Source organism: Schistocerca gregaria, chromosome 4 (assembly GCF_023897955.1).
Source record: "Schistocerca gregaria isolate iqSchGreg1 chromosome 4, iqSchGreg1.2, whole genome shotgun sequence".
Taxonomy (NCBI): Eukaryota; Metazoa; Arthropoda; class Insecta; order Orthoptera; family Acrididae; genus Schistocerca; species Schistocerca gregaria.
In genome coordinates, this window is record NC_064923.1 from 509,949,047 (window position 1) to 509,973,261 (window position 24,215).

A 24,215-nucleotide genomic window follows, 5' to 3' on the forward strand; every position below is an offset into this window, starting at 1 on the left:
GAGGTAATTTCCACAGATATGACTCCTTTGTGCTCCTGGTAAAAAGCGTCCAAGATATGAGGTACATCAGTTTCACTGTAATTACTTCGATATGGGTGTAATAAGAGACATTACACTACATACACATGGCATAACATTTCCACTGAAAGCTAGAAGCAATCGAGAAGTCCTCAGGAATAACAGTGTTTCAACTGCCTCGTCGTGACGAGAAAGAGTATTTCGTTGGTCACATACACACTATCAGCTGTTATAAACTAATTATACAATAATTTACACAAATGAAGACGTAGTCGGTAATATTCTACACAAATGAAGACGTGGTCGGCATTATTTCGGAAGTACGAGTGTGCTGAAAGAGTGAGATGATTCCATACATTTAATTTGTTGAAAAGTATTCCTGACAAAGACAGATCTAGTTCCATGACAATGTTTCTCGAGGGACGTCAACTGTTCTTCTCACAAGGCACACATGGGTAGCTTTCGCATTCCTGTCGCACGCATTACTCAAAGCTGCTGACATTACACTGACCATAGTATGGTGCTATAGATGAATTGTTTACTTTTCTCACTATTTTTACACTCTTTTTTATTTCAGACGTCTAGCTCCGTAGAACTAAATTGAGAAGCAAATCTCCAAGGTCGTGGAACGTGTCAGTACATGAAATTACAACATAAAAGTAATAACAGATAAAATAAATTGTTTTTGAACCCAAATAGACAATCCATATGTTTATGTAAACGTAGTCAACAACATAACAAAGGAATCAGCTTAATGTTTCAAAGAAATCCTCGACAGAATAGAGGGAGTGACCTGTTAAGAAACTCTTCAGTTTCAGTTTCAAAGCGCATGGATTGCTGCTATGATTTTTGAATTCTTGTGGTAGCTTACTGAAAATGGATGCAGCAATATACTGCATACCTTTCTGCACAGAAGGCAAGAGAGTGCGATTCCAATACAGATTGGATGACTAGTATTAACTGAGTGAAAGCTGCTAATTCTTGGGAATAAGCTGATATTGTTTTAAAAAATCCTGTAAAGAATATATATTTGGAGAGGCCAATGTCAGAATACCCAGACTAATGAACAGAGGTCGACAAGAGGTTCGCGAACTTATACCACTTGTTGCCGATCCGCCCGTTTCTGAGCCAAAATATAACGCCATACACCATAAGCTAAACTACTTTTCGTGTCGAACTATCACTTACTTCAGATATCGTTCGAATAGTAAAAGTGACTGCATTAACATTCGAAACGTGGTATTTCCAAGACAGTTTATTATCTCCTCGTTTTCACTAATCATATGCCCATTCTGGGAAATTAACACGTCGGGTTTTGTTGAATTGTTTGTTAGAAACTGAAAAAGTGAGTCTTACTGTGATTTAGCGTTGCACACAAAATCCTTTACTACGAAGCTAGTGTCATCAGCAAAGAGAAATATTTTAGAATCCTCTGTAATACTAAAGAGCATACTATTTATATAGACAGGCCGGCCGGCGTGGCCGTGCGGTTCTAGACGCGTCAGTTTGGAACCGCGTGACCGCTACGGTCGCAGGTTCGAATCCTGCCTCGGGCAGCGATGTGTGTGATGTCCTTAGGTTAGTTGGGTTCAAATGGTTCAAATGGCTCTGAGCACTATGGGACTCAACTGCTGTGGTCATCAGTCCCCTAGAACTTAGAACTACTTAAACCTAACTAACCTAAGGACATCACACACATCCATGCCCGAGGCAGGATTCGAACCTGCGACCGTAGCAGTCGCACGGTTCCGGACTGCGCGCCTAGAACCGCGAGACCACCGCGGCTGGCCCTTAGGTTAGTTAGGTTTAAGTAGTTCTAAGTTCTAGGGGACTGATGACCACAGATGTTGAGTCCCATAGTGCTCAGAGCCATTTGAACCATTTATATATAGGAGTGGCCAAGCGGTGATGGCTGCAGCACTCCACCCCCCCCCCCCCCCCTTCTCCCCCCATTTGACCGTGCCCCACTCACACTCTACACGAAAGTAGTTCTTAACACTGTAGATAGTGACCTTTGCTGTGTGTTGTTCGAGCAAGAGGCGAACCAATTGAGAGCTGCTCCCTGTATTCCATAATGGTCCAATTTCTGGATCAATATTTGGTGATCAACACAATCAAACGCCATGGTTAAATCAAAAAGATGCCTAACGTTCAAAGCCTTTTGTTTAATCCATCCAGTACCTCACAGACAAAAGAGAATATAGTAGTTTCAGTTGTTAAACCACTTCTAAAACCGAACTGTACATCTGATAGCAAATTATGTGAAATAAAATGGTCAATTATCCTTACACACTCAGTCTTTTCAATAACTTCAGCAAACACAGATGGCATATTAATAGGTCTAAACTTTTCTACATTACTCCTTTCTCCATTTTTATAATGCAGCTTTACTACTGAGTACTTTATTCGCTCAGGAAGTTGACCATTGTTAAAGGAAAAATTACAGATATGGCTACGTACAAGGCTAACATATGGAGGACAGTATTTTGTTATTCTGCTCCATACTTCATCATACCCATGAAAGTTCTTAGTCCTCAGTGATTTAATTACTGTCTCAATCTACACCTTGTCAGTATCACAGAGGAGTATTTTAGACATCAATCCCGGAAAGGCCTTTTTCGAGAGAGTTATATGATTCCCAGTAACAACTAAATTTTTATTTAGTTCACCAGCAATGCTCAGCAAGTAAATTTTAAATACTGTACATATGTCTGACATATCGGCAACAGATACATTTTTACTGCTAACTGATTTTATACCATCGACTTTGTGCTGCTGACTAGACACTTCCTTCACGACTGACCATATGATTTTAATTTTGTCCTGTGAATTAGTTATTCGATTTGCGTACTACATAATCTTTGCCTGTTTAATAACATTTTAAGCACCTTACAATACTGTTTGTAATGGGCTACTGTAGCTCGATTGTGACTAGTGACATTTTGAGATAATTCCCGCTTTGTTCTACATGATATCCTTATCCCACCAGTCAGCCACTTAAGATGCCTTTTGCTGCTAGTACCGCGTTTAGAACGTTTTAATGGAAATTAACTTTCAAAGAATATGAGAAAAGTGTTAAGGAATTATATTTGTCATGTATGTTGTCGGTTTTGTAAACATCCTGTTCCTTAACGAGGGTTAAAACTAGGTTGCAGATGTTATTTATGGGTGGCGGTTGTGAATGCTGACATTTACTCCGAAGAAAATTGGCGCTCTTTTGAGGACAAGTGGAACCGTTTTATCATTTTAGGGTAAAGTGACTGTTATATGTTGGGTATTTGAGGTATCAGTATGAATAGGCTGGGTAGGTGGAGGCACCTTTAGTAATAGTGTTAGAAACCTAAATGAGGTTCTGGGAATATGAAATCTGGGAATTTGAACTAGAGCTCTTGAAGATGTCTATGACTTCTTGGATCTGGAAATCAGTATCTGTGTCCGATTACCGCACTTCACCTTCTGCATTCATAAGATCAACTTCTTTGATCAGCAAATAAATGGGCGCCGCTACAGGAAGGTTGTGGTTGTTTGGAGCGTGAGGGCTGAGTCGGAGTAAGGATACAGTGACACCAAAGAATAGAGCAGGGAGATTAAGCACCAGGAGAAATTGCTGGGTGCAGTTTTAGCTCTTTTTGAGAAGTTAGTCCGACAGCCCATACTTAATGGAAACATTTTACAAACGTACCTGACCACGTCTACATCAAGCCAACCCGGCTAGCCGCGCGGTCCAACGCGCTGCTTCCCGAGCGAGAAGGCGTGTCGGTCTTCGGCAAGAATCCACCCGCCGGATTAGTGTGGAGGTCCGGTGTGCCGGCCAGCCAGCGGATAGTTTTTAAGGCGGTTTCCCATCTACCTCGGCGATCCCCTTATTCCGCCTGAGCTACACTCTGTCGGTGATTGCTGCGCAAACACTGTCTCCACGTACGCGTGCACCATAATTACCCTACCACGCAAACATTTGGAGTTACACTCGTCTGGTATGAGAAGTTCTAGGGGTGTCCTCTGGGGGCCGAATCGCACAATAACCGTGGGTTCGGTGTGAGGTGGCGATGGGGTGGGCCGACTGGTGTGGCCTGTTGTGGGTTGTGAACCACGGAGGGCTAGAGCAATACGAAGTCTCTCCATCATTTTTAGGTCTCCGGTTTAATAAATACATACATACATATCTACAGTATCATGATGTCGTCACAGCGACGATGGCTACTTATTTGTGCTGGAAAAAGTAGGAAAAATAATTGTTAACATTTTACTTGGTCAATGAATGGGCACCACTTAGTTCCAATATGATGGACGTAGAGAAATTAAGAGCAAAAATAAGCCCATTACAAATCGTCCTCTGAAAAGTACACTCCTGGAAGTGGAAAAAAAAACACATTGACAACGGTGTGTCAGACCCACCATACTTGCCCCGGACACTGCGAGAGGGCTGTACAAGCAATGATAACACGCACGGCACAGCGGACACACCAGGAACCGCGGTGTTGGACGTCGAATGGCGCTAGCTGCGCAGCATTTGTGCACCGCCGCTGTCATTGTCAGCCAGTTTGCCGTGGCATACGGAGCTCCGTCGCAGTCTTTAACACTGGTAGCGTGCTCGACAGCGTGGACATGAACCGTATGTGCAGTTGACGGACTTTGAGCGAGGGCGTATAGTGGGCATGCGGGAGGCCTGGTGGACGTACCGCCGAATTGCTCAACACGTGGGGCGTGACGTCTCCACAGTACATCGATGTTGTCGCCAGTGGTCGGCGGAAGGTGCACGTGCCCGTCGACCTGGGACCGGACCGCAGCGACACACGGATGCACGCCAAGACCGTAGGATCCTACGCAGTGCCGTAGGGGACCGCACCGCCACTTCCCAGCAAATTAGGGACACTGTTGCTCCTGGGGTATCGGCGAGGACCATTCGCAACCGTCTCCATGAAGCTGGGCTACGGTCCCGCACACCGTTAGGCCGTCTTCCGCTCATGCCCCAACATCGTGCAGCCCGCCTCCAGTGGTGTCGCGACAGGCGTGAATGGAGGGACGAATGGAGACGTGTCGTCTTCAGCGATGAGAGTCGCTTCTGCCTTGGTGCCAATGATGGTCGTATGCGTGTTTGGCGCCGTGCAGGTGAGCGCCACAATCAGGACTGCATACGACCGAGGCACACAGGGCCATCACCCGGCATCATGGTGTGGGGAACGATCTTCTACACTGGCCGTACACCTCTGGTGATCGTCGAGGGGACACTGAATAGTGCACGATACATCCAAACCGTCATCGAACCCATCGTTCTACCATTCGTAGATCGGCAAGGGAACTTGCTGTTCCAACAGGACAATGCACGTCCGCATGTATCCCGTGCCACCCAACGTGCTCTAGAAGGTGTAAGTCAACTACCCTGGCCAGCAAGATCTCCGGATCTGTCCCCCATTGAGCATGTTTGGGACTGGATGAAGCGTCGTCTCACGCGGTCTGCACGTCCAGCACGAACGCTGGTCCAACTGAGGCGCCAGGAGGAAATGGCATGGCAAGCCGTTCCACAGGACTACATCTAGCATCTCTACGATCGTCTCCATGGGAGAATAGCAGCCTGCATTGCTGCGAAAGGTGGATCTACACTGTACTAGTGCCGACATTGTGCATGCTCTGTTGCCTGTGTCTATGTGCCTGTGGTTCTGTCAGTGTGATCATGTGATGTATCTGACCCCAGGAATGTGTCAATAAAGTTTCCCCTTCCTGGGACAATGAATTCACGGTGTTCTTATTTCAATTTCCAGGAGTGTATGTGACGAATAAGTGGATTAAGGCCGCATGTGGACCACCCTGGTTTTTACAAGAGCCTGAAAATGCTAAGGAAGTGGAGATTGTAGAACTTCCGAGTCAAAAAAGAACGTGGCGTTGTCGACAGGCAAGAGCTAGTAAATAATCGTGCATCGGCAGAAAGATCGACTTGCGAATCACCAAGAACTTCCATCTTCAAACGTTAGGAAAGGATCTTGCGGAGAACCGGAGAAAATTCCGATCCTAAGAAAAATAGCTAAGCCGAATAGAGGGTTCTTGATCAGTCTTTTGTCAAGCATACTGGCATGGCAATAGAAGTCAGAAAAACATAAGGTAAATTTTTAAATTTCGCGTTTAAAAAATCGTTCACGCCGGAGCGTCGTACACACTGTACCATAGATTGGCAATCGCACACATTCCCTTACGGAGGACTTAGAAATAGACCTCCCAGGCATAGGGAATCAAGTAAAAGAATTGATAACAAACAAGTCGCCAGATCTGGATGGAATCCCAAGTCAGTTTCACGGAGTGGCACCGACTCCTTGCTTAGCTTCCATTTATCGTGAATCTCTCACCCAGTGCCAAGCTCCAAGCGAGTGAAGTAAGTGCATTGGTCCTATATAGAATGGTAAAAAACCGAACACGTGAAATTAGAGATCGATATTCTTAACATCGGTTTTCTGATGAACTTTTGAACGCATTCTAGTTTCGGATATAACGAATACCTCTGAGAAATAAAAGCCTCTTTTCACTCATTTGGTAAGTATCTCTCGTACGAAACTCAGCACGCCCTTTTGTCGCACGATGTTCTGCGGATCATGGGTGAAGGGGGGCAGGTGGTGGTCCATATTCCTACATCTGCGGAAAGCGTTTGACATTGTGAGCTACTTCAGATTGTTAACGAAGGTATGAGCTTACGAACTAGGTTTCCAGATAGATTAAGTAATAGAACCGAGTACGTTTTCCTTGACATTGAGTGTTCATCATATATAAGGGTAACGTGACGTGTGCCTACTGGTACTAATATACGGTCGCTCTTGTTATCTTTAAAGCTAAACGATCTGAAAGATAGGATGAGGAGAAATTTCTGACTGTTAACAGATGGTGCTCTGGTATACGGAAGAGCAGCGTCGTTGAGTGGCTGTAGAATGATACGACTTAGACGGAATTTCCGTCATTTGTGACAAACGGCAACTTACTCTAAAAGTTGGAAAAAGTAAGTTAATGCAGATGAGTAGGAGAAATAACCTAATAACGTTCAAATATAGTATTGCTTGTGCTCTGGTGCCTAACACGGTCACTTCAATTAAATATCTGGGCGTAACGTTGCAAAGCGGTATGAGGCAGAACGACCACGTAATGACGATGCTCCGGAAGTATAATAGTCGACCTTCTGTTTGCTGGAAGAATTCTACGAAAGTCTAGCTCATTTACGAAGGATACCGTCTATAACACATGAGCGACCCATTCTTAAGTACTACTCAAGTTTATGAGATCCCCACCAGGTCGAATTAAAGGAAGACAGTGAAGCATTTAAGAGGCGTGCTGCTAGGTTTGTTGCCGGTAGTTTCGATCACGACAGGGGTGCTACGCAGATGGTTCGTGAACTCGAATGGGAAAACCTGGAGGGAAGACGACGTCCTTTTCGGGAGACGCTAGTAACAAAGTTGAGAGAACATTGACTTGCAGCTGGCCGCAGTACGTTTCTGCTTCCTCCAGCGAACACTTCCCTTAAGGACTACGAAGTCGAGGTAAGAGAAATTAGGGCTCATACGGAGGCATATAATGGTTCTTTTTCCCTTGTTTCCACTGAAAGTGGAATAGGAAAGCAAATGAGTAGTAGTGACAGAAGGTATCCTCCGCCCTACACGATACGACGGTTTGCACGATGTGTTTGTACACGCAGAGTGTTTTTCCCCGCAAAGAAAATATTCTCTAACTAGCTGTGCTCTGTCATTAAACAGCATCTTATAAAAAAAATCCTGGTCTTGTATTTATTGATATCTTCTATTACTAGATCTTCTCCTTCCGCCTCTCTCTCTCTCTCTCTCTCTCTCTCTCTCTCTCTCTCTCTCTCTCTCTCTTCTTTTTTCTATTCTCTCTCCATCTCCTCCTCCCTCTCTTCTCTGTCCATCTCGTTCTCCCCCGTATCTCTACAAGTTATCATCACCACCCTAACAGGAGGATGATATATCTTATTCCTACGGTATTTCTTTCCAGGTCGTAGCTAGCATGAGTACCAAATTTGATTGACATCGTTCCAAACTTTTACAATGAGCTTTTTACCTATGGATTTGCCTGCGTCCGCACGTGCCAAATATATTTCACACGTATTTGACGAATTTCATGCATATTAATACAGATATATCATCTGTATCTCTATTGAATTTCGCCTGCAGTTTCATTCTCACGCAACTCACTGTTTATTACGTCGTATCTTCGACCTTGTGTCATAAAGTGATATAATTTTGCAGGTACATGAAGAGGAATATTTGTCTACTTTCTGCGAAATGTGATTTGAATAGAGTTAGTAGTAAAGAGTAATAAACTGAAATGTCACACATGATGAAGCAGTTATTCAGTCGGTTCCACGTTCTCGACGTAATATCTCCTGTACTATATGTCGTTCAATGATATAATTTTGCTGGTACATTCACTGCTACATGTGAATGCTCTCTGTAGAATGTGTGGCGTCACACAGAAGTAATAAATTAAAATGTCATGCTTCTTGCAGTTGTTTTACTGCACGAACAGCACAAATATTGTAAGCGATAAATGCTTTTCCTTTCATCATTTTATACCAGTGTTGTCAAGGAGGAAAAGTTTGTTAAGGGTTTGATATTATGTGTAAAGTCCATTGCAAAAGTATGCGTCTTCACGAGTCATGGGATGCCCTTCTTTTTCACTCCAACTCCCTTTACAGATAAATATACACGGTAGTCCATTGACCGGGTCAAATACCCAACGAAAAAACTACAAAGAATGAAACTCGCCTAGCTTGAAGGAGGAAACCAGGTGGTGCTAAGGTTGGCCCGCTAGATGGCCCTACCATAGGTCAAACGGATATTAACAGATTTTTTTATATAGGAACCTCCATTCTTAATTACATATTCGTGTAGTACGTAAAGAAATGTGAATGTTTTAGTTGGATCACTTTTTTCGTTTTGTGATTGATGGCGCTGTAATAGTCGCAAACGAATAAGTACGTGGTATCACGTAACATTCCGCCAGTGCGGCCGGTATTTGCATCGTGATACATTACCCGTGTTATAAGGGACCGTTTACCAATTGTGGAAAAGGTCGATATCGTGTTGATGAATGGTTATTGTGATCAAAATGCCCAGCGGGCGTGTGCTATGTATGCTGCTCGGTGTCCTGGACATCATTCGGACCGTTCACCGGATAGTCACGTTATTTAAGGAAACAGGAAGTGTTCAGCCACATGTGAATCGTCAACCACGACCTGCAACAAATGATGATGCCCAAGTGAGTGTTTTAGCTGCTGTCGCGGCTAATCCTCACATCAGTAGCACACAAATTACGCGATAATCGGCAATCTCAAAAACGTTGGTGTTGAGAATGCTACATCAACATCGATTGCACCCGTACCATATTTCTATGCACCAGGAATTGCATGGCACGACTTTGAACGTCGTGTACAGTTCTGCCACTGGGCACAAGAGAAATTACGGGACGATGACAGTTTTGCACTCGTTCTATTTAGCGACGAAGCGTCATTCACCAACAGCGGGGCAACGATAGCGCCATCTGGTTTCCCCCTACAAGCTAGACAAGTTCCCTTCTTTGTAGTTTTTTCATTTGACGCTTATTTCGTGAGATATTTGGTTTGGTTACGATCAATGGACCAACTTGTATTTAAGGTGGCTTATGTGTTAATTCAGAGTATAAGCTCCCTCCATTCCAAATTTCATTCAGATCGCTGCACCCGTTTCAGCTTGAAGAAGCAAAAATGTCAACACACACACACACACACACACACACACACACACACACACACACACACACACACAAAAGAACTTTCGCATGTATACTGTACAGGGTGTTTATGTACGAGCGTGCAAAAAATTAACAGGACATAGAGGATGCTCCACAGAACAATTTGAGATAGGTAACTTAGGGTTGGGTAAGCCATTTACACGTTACTGTGTACTTGTTGATTTAAATTAGCTACAATTAACTGCAGATACCATCATTGACATAATGAACGTACCAATTGTATTATATTTTACAAAATGTGCTGAAACAGACGGCGATCAACCTCAATGCAATCTAGACATCAGTGAACAAGGTTCTGACGTATCCTTAGGAAAATCCCTGGTGTGTTTGGAATCACATCAGAGGCAGCTATAATTCTTGCAAATAATTCCATTTCCTTATCGATGCGGTCGCGTACACAAGTGACTTTAGATATCCCCATAGGAAATAGTGAAGGGAATTTAGGTCAGGTGACTTCGCAGGCCATGGAACAGAACCTCCCCTTCGAATCCAGCGGCCAGGAAATGCAGCATTAAAATAGTTGTGGACATCCACACTCAAGTGAGGCTGTGCACCTTCAATGTTGTATCCACATCCGCTCACGAAAGGCAAGGGTTCGTTCAACAAGTCATGCAGACCATTTTGCGCGAACCCAAGTAGAGGTGGGCATTCAAACGGCCCGGTAGACTTCCTAGCAATCAGGCTCGCCCTCGTTGTTTCCTTGCAGGAAAGAAGAAAGGTATATGTAAATAAACAGCATACTAAGTGTAAATTTGTACTCTTGATAGTTGTAAAAAGTTGTAAAACAGTAACGCTAGACAAAGCGGTAGACAAATTTACTTCCATATCTCCTTAAACTGGCTTCTCCGACCCCAGATTGCCTATCTCACATTGTTCAGTGGCGCATTTTGTATCTCCTGTTACATTTTTGCCTGTCCCATCCAGTCACGTATACAGGGTGGTCAATTAATAATGACCGGGCCAAATATCTTACGAAACAAGTATCAAACGAAAAAACTACAAAGAACGAAACTCGTCTAGCTTGAAGGAGGAAACCAGATAGCGCAATGGTTGACCGCTAGATGGCGCTGCCATAGGTCAAGCGGATATCACTAGCGTTTTTTTTTTTTTAAATAGGAACTCTCTTTTCTTATTACATATTCGTGTGGTAGCCAAAGAAAAATGAATATTTTAGTTAGACCACTTTTTTCGCTTTGTGATAGATGGCGCTGTAATAGTCACAAACATATTATTACGTGGTATCACGTAAAATTCCACCAGTGCGGACGGTATTTGCTTCATGATACATTACTCGTGTTAAAATGGACCGTTTACAAATTGCGAAAAAGGTCGATATCGTGTTGATGTATGGCTATTGTGATCAAAATGCCCAACGGGCGTGTGCTATGTATGCTGCTCGGTATCCTGGACGACATCATCCAAGTGTCCGGACCGTTCGACGGATTGCGCTGGATTACATCTGTACCATATTCCTATGCACCAGGAATTGCACGGCGACGACTTTGAACGTCGTGTACAGTTCGGCCACTGGACACAATAGAAATTACGGGACGATATCAGATTTTTTGCAAGCGTTCTATTTAGCGACGAAGCGTCATCCGCCAATAGCGGTAAGGTAAATCGGCATAATATGCAATATTGGGCCACGGAAATTCACGATAGCTGTGACAAGTGGAACATCAGCAACCTGGGCGGGTTATGTGTGGTGCGGCATTATGGGAGGAACGAGAATTGGCCCCCATTTTATCGACGGCAATCTAAATGGTGCAATGCATACTGATTTCCTACGTAATGTTCTACCGATGTTACTACAAGATGTTTCACTGCATGACAGAATGACGATGTACTTCCAACATGATGGATGTCCGGCACATAGCTAGCGTGCGGTTGAAACGCTATTGAATAGCATATTTCATGACAGGTGGATTGGTCGTCGAAGCACCATACCATGGCCCTCACGTTCACCGGATCTGACGTCCGCGGATTTCTTTCTGTGGAACGTTGAAGGATATTTGCTGTCGTGATCCACCGACAACGCCTGACAACATGCGTCAGCGCATTGTCCATGCATGTGCGAACATTACGGAAGGCGAACTACTCGCTGTTGAGAGGAATGTCGTTACACGTATTGCCAAATGCATTCAGGTTGACGGACATCATTTAGAGCATTTATTGCATTAATGTGGTATTTACAGGTAATCACGCTGTAACAGCATGCGTTCTCAGAAATGATAAGTTCACAAAGGTACATGTATCACATTGGAACAATCGAAATAAAATGTTCAAACGTTCCTACATTCTGTATTTTAAACTGTTAGTCTAAAACTGCGAGCGATATGTTTATGACTATTAATTACAGCGCAATCTATAACAAAGTGAAAAAAGTGGTCCAATTAAAAATTCATATTTCTTTGCGTACTACACGAATGTGTTATAAAAAAATGGGGGTTTCTATTTAAAAAACGCAGTTGATATCCGTTTGACCTATGGCAGCGCCATCTAGCGGGCCACCCACAGCGCCATTTGGCTTCCCCCTTGAAGCTAGACGAGTTTCATTCCTTGTAGTTTTTTTCGTTTGACGCTTATTTCGTGAAATATTTGGCTCGGTCACGATCAATGGTCCACCCTGTGTAAGACTCCTGTGTAATGAAAAGTAGCTCTCGTCTCCAGACGTATCGAGAGCGAGTACGGCAGTAGTCCACAGAACCGGCCGCGGTGGCTAAGCGGTTCTAGGAGCTGTAGTCCGGAACCGCGCTGCTGCTACGGTCGCAGGTTCGAATCCTGCCTCGGGCATGGATGTGGGTGATGTCCTTAGGTTTAAGTAGTTCTAATTTCTAGGGGACTGATGACCTAAGTTGTTGAGTCCCATAGTGCTCAGAGCCATTTGAACCAAGCAGTCCACAGGTCTCCTGCGTCCCTCCAGAACGCTGGCCAGTAAGCACTCGGCTCGCCTTGTCTGCCGCAGCCGTGCTGTGCCCGCCGCCGCCGGCGCCGCTGCACGGCCGCATCGTGGCCGGCGAGGAGCGCTACCGCGTGGGCTCGGCCGTGCAGTTCCTCTGCGACGACCGCCACCAGCTGATCGGCGAGGCCAGCCTCGTCTGCACCGAGACCGGCGTCTGGTCGCACCCCACACCCCTCTGTGAGTAGGCCTACCCGCGCCCTGCTTGCACTTCACTTACACAGCTAGCAACGTGCCTTACCCTCAGCGCGGACTACATTGGACACTCACTCTGATGCTCTTTGCTTGCAATCACTATACAGCCCATAATGAATCTGGATTACACGTTCCTCACGCTAAATGTTATGCAACTGTCTATTAGAAATCTGACTGTTGAGATGTACCTTATTACAAGGGAACCTCCCCATCCCACCCCCATCAGACTTAGTTATAAGTTGGCATAGTAGATAGGCCTTGAAAAACGGAGCACAGAACAGTCGAGAACACAGGAAGAAGTTGTGTGGAACTATGAAAAAAATAAGCAAAATATACAAACTGAGTAGTCCATGAGCAAGATAGGCAACATCAGGAATACTGTGAGCTCAGGAGCGCCGTGGTCCCGCGGTTAGCGTGAGCAGCTGCGGAACGAGAGGTCCTTGGTTCAAGACTTCCGTCGAGTGAGAAGTTTACTTTCTTTATTTTCTCAAAATTATGACCTGTCCGTTCGTTCATTGACGTCTCTGTTCACTGTAATAAGTTTAGTGTCTGTATTTTGCGACCGCACCGCAAAACTGGCCGATTAGTAGACGAAAGGACGTGCCTTTCCAGTGGGAATTGAAAACATTTGATCGCAAGGTCATAGGTCAACCGATTCCTCCACAGGAAAACACGTCTGATATATTCTATACGACACTGGTGACGGCATATGCTTCACATGACAGGAATATGTTTTCAATCCATCTAACTTGTACACTTGGCGAATGGGTAAAAATGTTCTTCTACCTTTCCCGATTTAGGTTTTCTTGTGGATGTGATAATCACTCCCAAAGAAGTAATGTAAACATAACGGACGGACAGATAATAATTGTCTGAAAATGAAAAATTAAACTTTTCACTCGAGGGAAGACTAGAAGCAAGGACTGCTCGTTCCGCAGCTGCTCACGGTAACCACAGGACCACGGCGGTTCTGAGTTCACAGTATCCTTGATGTTGCCTATCTTGCGCATGGACTACTCAGTTTGTATATTTTGCTTATTTTTTTCATAGTTCCACACAACTTCTTCCTGTTTTTTCGATTGATCTGTGCTCCTCTGTTTTCAAGACTTATCAACTGTGCTAACTTATAACTAAGTCTGGGGGGGGGGGGGGGGGGGTGCGATGGGAAAGTTCCCTTGTTAGTACCCTATATTCAGGATACATTTTAACAAACTTTCAAGTAGACAAATTATGGTCAGTTTGGACCAAACGGACGTTTCTACCCTTATTGAGTAGTACAGGTGCTGAGACCAGAAAAGTTTAGTTACTAACTTAAAATAGCTTATTTATTGAACCAAAAACCAAAGACCATGAATTTCAGTATCAAAACTTCATGACGTCTGTAATTCAGGCAATACATTCATTAACCTTTACTGTAAAATCAGGACAGAAAGAAATTTTCACTCTGCAGCGGAGTGTGCGCTGATATGAAACTTCCTGGCAGATTAAAACTTTGTGCCGGACCAAGACTCGAACTCGGGACCTTTGCCTTCCACGGGCAAGTGCTCTAGCATCTAAGCTACCCCAGCACGACACACGCCTTGTCCCCACAACTGCACTTCTGCCAGTATCTCGTTTCCTACCTTCCAATTGGCCATGAGTCGTGCTTGGGTGGCTCAGAAAAGCACTTTCCTGCGAAAGGCAAAGGTCCCGAATTCGAGTCTCGGTCCGGCACACAGTTTTAATCTGCCAGTAAGTTTCATATCAGCGCACACACCGCTGCATAGTGAAAATTTCATTTTCGAAACACCCTCCAGGCTGTGGCTACGCCATGTCTCCGCAAATCCTTTCTTTCAGGAATGCTAGTTCTGCAAGTTTCGCAGGAGAGCTTCTGTAAAGTTTGGAAGTTAGAAGTAAAGCTGTGAGGACGGCGCTTAAGTCGTACTTGGGTAGCTGAGATGGTAGAGCACTTGCCCGCGAAAGGCAGAGGTTCCTAGTTCGAGTCTCGGTCCGGCACACAGTTTTAATCTGCCAGGAAGTTTCAGAATCAGGACACTTTGCTCAACCTTTCCAAACTTAAATGAGAACATCAAAAGTTCTCGTAACTTTACAGTTCCTTAAGTAAAACATTGTCATAAATTTTAAAATATCAGAAAGACGGATCAAAACTTAAAAGAATAAAAACACTGGAAAGATAAGCAACAAAACCTTAAAACTAGGCCACCCAGTTTGACAGTAAGTTGAAGCACGTCATTTCATATCCAAAATGGGGCCCTCTACATGGCAGCACTAACGATAGATTAAACCCCCTACTCACATTGCTTGTACGACTACACGACACCTACATGGCTGCCAATTGGTCCTCACATCAATTTAATACTACATACATATTTCACCACATAGCATTAGCTCCTGCAACATATGAGGGTTGGAACTTTGGCAGTGGCAACTATTTATTTACAGCTCGTTTAAAATCAATACATGTATCAAAGTTTTACTGACCTTCAAAGTAGTCACCAGCATTGTGTATAACCCGTTGCCAGCGATGTGGAAGTTGTAGGATATTCTGAACAGCGTCAGTTGTGTCGACAGTTCGAGCGATGCGTCCTATTGCCTGACAAATTTGTAGCAGTTCTGAAGCGAATGCCGTGAAGTGTTTCCTTCAATATAGAAACTGAGTTGAACTCACGAGGGCTTTTTTGTGGTAAGTTTCTATGGGACCAAACTCCTGAGGTCATCGGTCCCTAGTCTTAATCTACATTAAACTAACGAAGCTCAGTGCACACACCCATGCCCGAGGGAAGACTCGAACTTCCGACGGGGGGAGCCGCGCGAACAATGGCAAGGCGACTTAGAGCGCGCGACTACCCCGCGCGGCACGAAGGCTAAGTCAGGGGAGTTCAGTAGGTGGTATAGTACTTAGCAGCCCTATCAGTCAAACAAATCAGTAACAGCTAGCACTGTGCGTGCTTGAGCATTGTCCTGCAAAATGATGGTCAGCTCCTGTAGAAAGTGTAAGCACTTCTGTTTCTAAGCTGTTCATATGTTGTGTTCCAAAAACAAACAGCATAGAGTCAGACGTGATGACACTTTCTGCAGGGCTTGACCATCATTTTGCAGGACAATGCTCAAGCAAATACAATGTAAGCGGTTACTGATTTGTTTGACTGATAGGGCTGCCAAGCGCTAGACCACCTACTGCACTCCCCTTACTTAAGGCCTCCTGAGTTCAACTCAATTTCTAAACTGAAGGAAACACTTCACGGCATTTGCTTCACTACTGCTACGAATTCGTAGGGCAATAGACCACGCCGTTCGAACTGTCAACACAACTGGTACTGCTAAGAGTATCCTACGACTTCCACATCGCTGGCAACGGGTTACAGAAAATTCTGGTGACTACTTTGAAGATCAGTAAAACTTTGAAACACGTATCTATTTTGTATGAGCTGTAAATAAATAGTTGCCATTATTAAAGTTTCCACCCTCATAAAAACTTTTAACCATTGACGATAACCCTTTTAAAACTTAAAATCACTAGCGATTGGCATAATTACCTGATTCTTATTTCATTTCAAACGAAGGATTTAAGGCACAAAAAATGTTTATTAATTAACTAGCTGAGCGTCCGCTGCTTCACTCACGAGAACTGAATGGCCTGCAGGGATTTTTTTTACTTAATCGGAATTTTAAGTTGTTTAAAAATTGCAACACTTTCTAAGCTTTTCACACTATTTAAAGCCATATAAGCACGGTATTTTCCTGATGTACTTCTGCCTAAAAAGGCATTCTAGTGTTTCTATATATCTAACCGAGAAGTGAAATACCAATTATAATTAATTTGGCTTGAAATTTTATTATATAATGTAATGAAATTTCCATCGCTTATTGCACTCCCTTAGGGACGGAATTTCCAGAAACACTGAAACACATAACCATTTGATTTCTAGCCGAGAAGTCAAACACCAGTTTTCATAGATACAGCCTCAAAAATCCTACAGAAGTTCATTAGTACCTTAGCTATTTAGTTTCAAAAAAAGACTTCTACCATCTATTTTGCCTTCCTTAGTGGTTGAATTTCCAAAACCGGTGAAACACGTTCTTTTTATTTTATGACTCAGAAACCAAATGCCAGTTTTCGTACTTCTAGCTTCCAAATTCCCCTAATAGTGACATACTTTTAAAGAGCCTTTCATCAAGCCTTAGGAGCAGAATTTCCGAGATTTCCTTCTTAAATTATGTCTACAGTGTACGAGCGTCACCCTCTCCTAATTTCGACAAGTTCCCACCATGGTGCTTTGGGCCGGGCGGTAGTGAGTCAGTGAATCAGTTTGGCCCAGTTTCTCCCGCTCAGGGGTTGAATTTCCAGGAAGAGTGAAACATATAATGTTTCCATCTCTAACCGAGAAACCAGACACCAATTTTCAAAGAGCATTAAAAATGCTTTCGCAATGAAATACACTCCTGGAAATGGAAAAAAAAAACACATTGACACCGGTGTGTCAGACCCACCATACTTGCTCCGGACACTGCGAGAGGGCTGTACAAGCAATGATCACACGCACAGCACAGCGGACACACCAGGAACCGCGGTGTTGGCCGTCGAATGGCGCTAGCTGCGCAGCATTTGTGCACCGCCGCCATCAGTGTCAGCCAGTTTGCCGTGGCATACGGAGCTCCATCGCAGTCTTTAACACTGGTAGCATGCCGCGACAGCGTGGACGTGAACCGTATGTGCAGTTGACGGACTTTGAGCGAGGGCATATAGTGGGCATGCGGGAGGCCGGGTGGACGTACCGCCGAATTGCTCAACACGTGGGGCATGAGGTCTCCACAGTACATCGATGTTGTCGCCAGTGGTCGGCGGAAGGTGCACGTGCCCGTCGACCTGGGACCGGACCGCAGCGACGCACGGATACACGCCAAGACCGTAGGATCCTACGCAGTGCCGTAGGGGACCGCACCGCCACTTCCCAGCAAATTAGGGACACTGTTGCTCCTGCGGTATCGGCGAGGACCATTCGCAACCGTCTCCATGAAGCTGGGCTACGGTCCCACACACCGTTAGGCCGTCTTCCGCTCATGACCCAACATCGTGCAGCCCGCCTCCAGTGGTGTCGCGACAGGCGTGAATGGAGAGACGAATGGAGACGTGTCGTCTTCAGCGATGAGAGTCGCTTCTGCCTTGGTGCCAATGATGATCGTATGCGTGTTTGGCGCCGTGCAGGTGAGCGCCACAGTCAGGACTGCATACGACCGAGGCAGACAGTGCCAACACCCGGCATCATGGTGTTGGGAGCGATCTCTTACATTGGCCGTACACCTCTGGTGATCGTCGAGGGGACACTGAATTGTGCACGGTACATCCAAACCGTCATCGAACCCAACGTTCTACCATTCGTAGACCGGCAAGGGAACTTGCTGTTCCAACAGGACAATGCACGTCCGCATGTATCCCGTGCCACCCAATGTGCTCTAGAAGGTGTAAGTCAACTACTCTGGCCAGCAAGATCTCCGGATCTGTCCCCCATTGAGCATGTTTGGGACTGGATGAAGCGTCGTCTCACGCGGTCTGCACGTCCAGCACGAACGCTGGTCCAACTGAGGCGCCTGGTGGAAATGGCATGGCAAGCCGTTCCACAGGACTACATCCAGCATCTCTACGATCGTCTCCATGGGAGAATGGCAGCCTGCATTGCTGCGAAAGGTGGATATACACTGTACTAGTGCCGACATTGTGCATGCTCTGTTGCCTGTGTCTATGTGCCTGTGGTTCTGTCAGTGTGATCATGTAATGTATCTGACCCCAGGAATGTGTCAATAAAGTTTCCCGTTCCTGCGACTATGAATTCACGGTGTTCTTATTCCAATTTCCAGGAGTGTATTTTCTTAATCGTTTTCACCCCTACTTCACCCCCTTACTGCTTCACTTCCCAAAAACACAGAAACATGTTTTTTTTATCTGTAACCGTGAAGTGAAATATCAGTGTTCATAGGTCTAGTTGTCCGCCCCGATAACTGAGTGGCCAGCGTGACGGATTGCCGTCCTACGGGACCGGGTGGGATTCTCGGCTGGTTCGGAGATTTTCTCCGCTCTGGGACTGGGTGTTGTGCTATCTTCTTCATTATATCATCGCCATCCGGCGCGCAGGTCGCCCAATGTTGCGTCGAATGTAATAAGACCTGCAAGAAGGCGGCCGGACCTGCCCCGCAAGGGGTCTCACGGCCAATGACGCAAAACGCTCATTTCCATTTCCATAGATCTAGCTTTAAAAATACTTTATTAGTTCTTTAATAGAGATATATTTAAAAAAGAGCTTTCACTCACTATTTCACCCGCGAGGATTTAAATTTGCAAATATGCTGAAACACATATTTCTTTATTTGCGTCGGAAAAACCAAATACCAACATTCGTAGATCTATCTTCAAAATTGCCTTAATCAAAAAATGCCTTTCATCCTCTATTTCACCTGCTTTGTACTGGAATTTCGAAAAAGCTCTTCTTAAGCGACGCCTCCACACATAAGATCCACAACTTCTCCGAATTTCAACTTTCTGTCCCTTGCGCTTTGGGCTGGGCGATGATGAGTCAGTCAGTTATTCAGTCACTCAGTCAGTCACAGCACTACCTTTTACATATAGCGGAAAGAAAAACAGCCCAGAATTAAGTGCAATAATAAAGTAATCGACAGAAAAAACATGTGCCGTACCGGTGTTTCAATCAACAGTTGCGCCGTATAGGTATAGCTACTAGAAACAACACGTCATCAGTAACCGATGGCTGACACCTAGTTTACTAGCCACAGTAATTCAGGTTAACTCACAAAGTGGGACAACGGCAACAACTGGCAAATTTAAATGTTGCTAAGCAGCACCTCAATCACTTGGTGCGCTGTTTTCTTTAAAATTAATGTACAGTCTATCCGTCGTGTTACTGAGTGAACACCGAAATAATGACATAACGAAAAACAAATTCTGTGTCTAATAACCAGGATGGTGATCATCACACCGGCTTACTACAACGCGTATGTTTAAAACAGAGTAAGTGCTTACCAGTAATTAGCCACCCGCTTCGTCCTTCACCGTTAGTTCAGTAATTCCACTCCCGTAGACATCAGCACACTTGGAGGCCCATCCAAGGCCGGCCGCGTCCCACGCACTTCAACAATAGCTTGTCAGACAAGCTGGACCCTCTGTGTATCCTGCAATGGGGAACAAAGAGCAATTAGATCTGCCGGGAACCACAATCCACTCTTCGAACTAATCCAAGATAAGAGACGCCGAGTGCGGACTCGGAGATACTATGTACTTCGTTCCGCCTAGCAGAGCACAACGACGCCACATATCATACAGACCCGCGGCGCACTGCTAGTCCGCTGGGTGGTTCCTCGTGTACTCTCGGCAGGGAAGTGCGTTCACTCTCCGGCTGCTCCACGCCCACTCCTTTCCCCTGCACACAGTGTGTCTCTCCAAGGCGCTAAGGCGCTGGTCTCACTACCTCCCTCAGTACAATCGCGCTCGGCCTTTTAACTACCTGCGCCAGAATTCATTTAGTAATCAGTCACTCTAACCTCACTCGAGGTATCAAACAAAGAAAACTACAAACACTAAAGCAAACTCAAGTGTACCACGGCTCACTTCTCGCAAGTCGATCGAACGTCAAGAAACGTACAAAATAAAAAAAAGCCCAAAAGAAATCAATATTATTGCTTTCTGACCAATCCAAAAAGATAACGGAGGACGTATTTGAAAAGCTGTAACCTTATAAAAATGAAAAAAAAACGCAATCTGTATAAAGTCTTGGACACGTTACTAGGTCAAACAGAAGTTGATACATTACTGAAACAAAGACTGACGGGCCAAATGCCTTCCATGACAGTTTTCATCTTCTCTCGCTAATCAACTCACCTGCAATTATTTAAACTGCAAACCTCTTACCCACAACCGCCAATTGAAATAAAGAGTAATGATGGGCATTCGTCTTTGTTCTGGGATGGACAGTACAGTGAACACATAAGTTCCAAACTCCAGTGACACATGTTACAGTATTTCTAATTATGTTAACTTTAGTCCTGAAGATTTAAATGAAAGAGAAAAGTATGTATTCATTTATCATGCTTCGGAAAGGTTGGTTCAAATGGCTCTGGGCACTATGGGACTTAACTCCTGAGGTCATCAGTCTCCTAGAACGTAGAACTACTTAAACCTAACTAACCTAAGTACATCATATACATCCATGCCCGAGGCAGGATTCGAACCCGGTTCCAGATTGTAGCGCCTAAAACCGCTCGTCCACCCCGGCAGGCCTTCGGAAAGGAAAATGTGCTTCAATGACAAACGGGATTGTCAAGGTGAAGTGATCTACCTGACGCGACAGACTTTACGTAGTACAAGAACAGTGTGTGCAGTACTTCAGGCATAACTTTCACCACGTAACATTAATTAAGAGTTGAAATAATGTAATGTTTAGCAATTCATTCGGCTGATAGCCGCGTTTTTAGCAGGAAAGGATCTAGGGGATTTGCACAATCACTTACTTCGAAAATATATACTGAAGAGCCAAAGAAACTGGTACACCTGTCTAACATCGTGTAGGGCCCTTGCGACCACGCAGAAGTGTCATGAACTCAACTAATGTCTGAAGTAGTGCTGGAGGGAACCGACACCATAAATCCTGGAGGGCTGTTCATAAATCTGTATGAATACGAGGGAGTGGAGATCTCTTCTGAACAGCACGTTGCAAGGCATACGAGATATACTCAGTAATGTTCATGTCTAGGGAAGCTTAGTGGCCAGCGGAAGTTCTTCAACACAGAAGAGTGTTCCTGCAGCCACTCTGTAGCAATTATGGAAGTTTGGGGTGTCGCATTGTCCTGCTGGAATTTCCCATGGTTTCCTTGTTGTTGAGGAAGGGGAGCAGGCACGTAGTGTGAGGCAGAGGAAGAGCGGATATATAAAGCCTGACGCTGCGGAGACGTCTGATTGGCATAAGATGTCAACGAAGCAGAAATTCATTCATGCGCGGAAAGCGGTTCGAGAGAAATCACGGTTGATAAAGTTAGGGCATATGGATCGACAGAACACACTCAGAGGGACCTTTAAGCCTGATACTGAATCTCTCAGGCAGCTCTGTGCAAAAACAAAATCATACGATAACGATGGTGTTACCATTAACGAATTCATTATTCGTCACGCCCCTGATCATATAGGTAGAACATTCGGCGATAGCAGGGGGAGACTGTACATGTTAGTAATGCAACCTGTAAATGTAACTGATGACACAATACAGATTAGTGATAGGCAGTTTGAGAGAACACTTGACTTAATGAACCTTATTTTCCTAAGACCTAGCAAAAACCTATAAATTATTCAATTAATGATAGGGAAATGTATAGTGAAATACTCCATTTGACTGATGTATAAAAGATCGCATAAAACCTGAGCAACAACAAATATCAAACCATTATAAAACCAATAGTTGATGGCGAAAATAACAGCAGCAGCGCCGATGATATTGTCATTGAGCATAAAGCAATGAACAATCGAATCCCACGGGATATATATTATGATGACCCTAACGACGTAATAGATCGACTACGGCTGCTCATGGTATCAGCTGCTGCAGGTAATACAGCTCATTCGAGTGAGACTGTTTCAGTAATCTCTGAGCTTAGAGAGAGATGTATCATCTATGAAGTGTAGAGACACTAGTTGGAGAAATGCACAAACCAGCATGCAAAACATACCCCAGAACGCATGTTATGGTTAAAGGTGTGATGTTGTAGATATGAGGATATACTCACATGAGAATAATGGATTCAAATATATTTTAATGATTATTGATGCATACTCTAAATTTGCCTGGGCGCTACCTTTTACAACAAAAACGGGTAGGAATGTCGCGAATGTGTTTGGAGAGTTTTGCAATAGGTGTTTCAAGACCGCCACGCAGAGGTATGGAATACATCACTGCTTGGCATTCACTCACCGGAAGACAAGTATCGTGGAGTGTCTAAACAGAACAATAAAAGGTCGAATGTGGATTCGTTTTAACCTTCGCGGCTTATACAAATGGACCGACATCCTCCCAGAAATAATTGCTCAGTATAATCTAACAAAACATAGCACAATAAAAGTGAGACCAATCGACGTTCGTGATAATGGACTCATGGATACTGTCTACTATCGCTCTAAAACCGTGGATTCACGCAGACACAAATGTAATGTAGGTGATTTGGCAGGTATCTCAAAACACAAGATATCATTTGAGAACTCATACATACCGAATTGGTCAACAGAGATATTTACAGTTTCAAAAGTGCAAAGAAGGAATCCTAGAACTTATATACTGAAGGACAGTAAAGGCAAAGAAATTGCAGGCTGCTTCTATATCGAGCAGTTGCAGTGAAACTCAGAACTGAATATGTTTCTCGTGGAGAGAGTCATAAGACGTTGGAGAAATAAAGCGATGGCCAAATGGCTTGATTTTCATGCAGCACATAACGGTAGGATTGATGCTAACGATTTGCTATATAATGGGGGCGCATAGTCCACAACCACCGCAGTAGCGTAACATGCCTCCGAGGGGACGCATTAGAGGGGGTGGTGCTATTCTAGACAAGCTGTCAGTGGAATTACACGTTCCTGGCTATAACTACTGTGGACTACTAGTAATAAAGCTTCAGAAATGCTTGGCACTAGGTGATAAGGGGGTTAATCTGGTCGACGGAGCGTGTATGTAGCATGACATTGCATATGCAGCAAATAATGATCTCACAAGACGTCACATTGCAGATAGGATTTTTGCTGATGAGTCTAAGGTGACACGGAAAAGAAAGTATATTGGTATAGGTCAACGCATCGCAGCATTTGCAGTTGATAAAACCATGCGTGGAAAAATTTAGTTGGATTTAGGAGTATTGCATTTCAAGTGAGTTATACATGCAGCATGTTGTGCACTAAAGAAGAAGAAGGAGAAGGGCGGAAAGCAGATCTGTTTGAAGAACTGTATCATGACAGCGCAGCGAAGTATGCAGCTAAAAACGTACTGAAGCAGAAAGTTGCGGGAAGAAGAATAAGAGGGTCGGTTAAAGCACCTCGTCTTCTACCGATACCCAAGATAACTGTTGGTTTCCTTCCATTTCACATTCCAGCTCTCTCCGCGCTCTCGGCGGTAGGGTCCCTCACTGGTGATACTTCAGCTATTGCTCGGTCGGTCAAGAATGGGCAAAACTCCCAAGCGCAGTTAGAAGATATAACCGCATGACGGAAGCCTCAGCCATA

The 24,215-nt window shown here is 44.5% G+C and overlaps 1 protein-coding gene across 1 annotated transcript in view; it reads left to right on the forward strand.

Moving 5' to 3' along the window:
- LOC126267439 (locomotion-related protein Hikaru genki-like) overlaps window positions 1-24,215 on the forward strand; it is a 422,288-nt gene that overhangs the window by 363,797 nt on the left and 34,276 nt on the right. Inside the window, exon 9 of the mRNA XM_049972705.1 lies at window positions 12,764-12,937. Coding sequence (XP_049828662.1) covers window positions 12,764-12,937 — 174 coding nt within the window. The remainder of the gene's footprint in view (window positions 1-12,763; window positions 12,938-24,215) is intronic.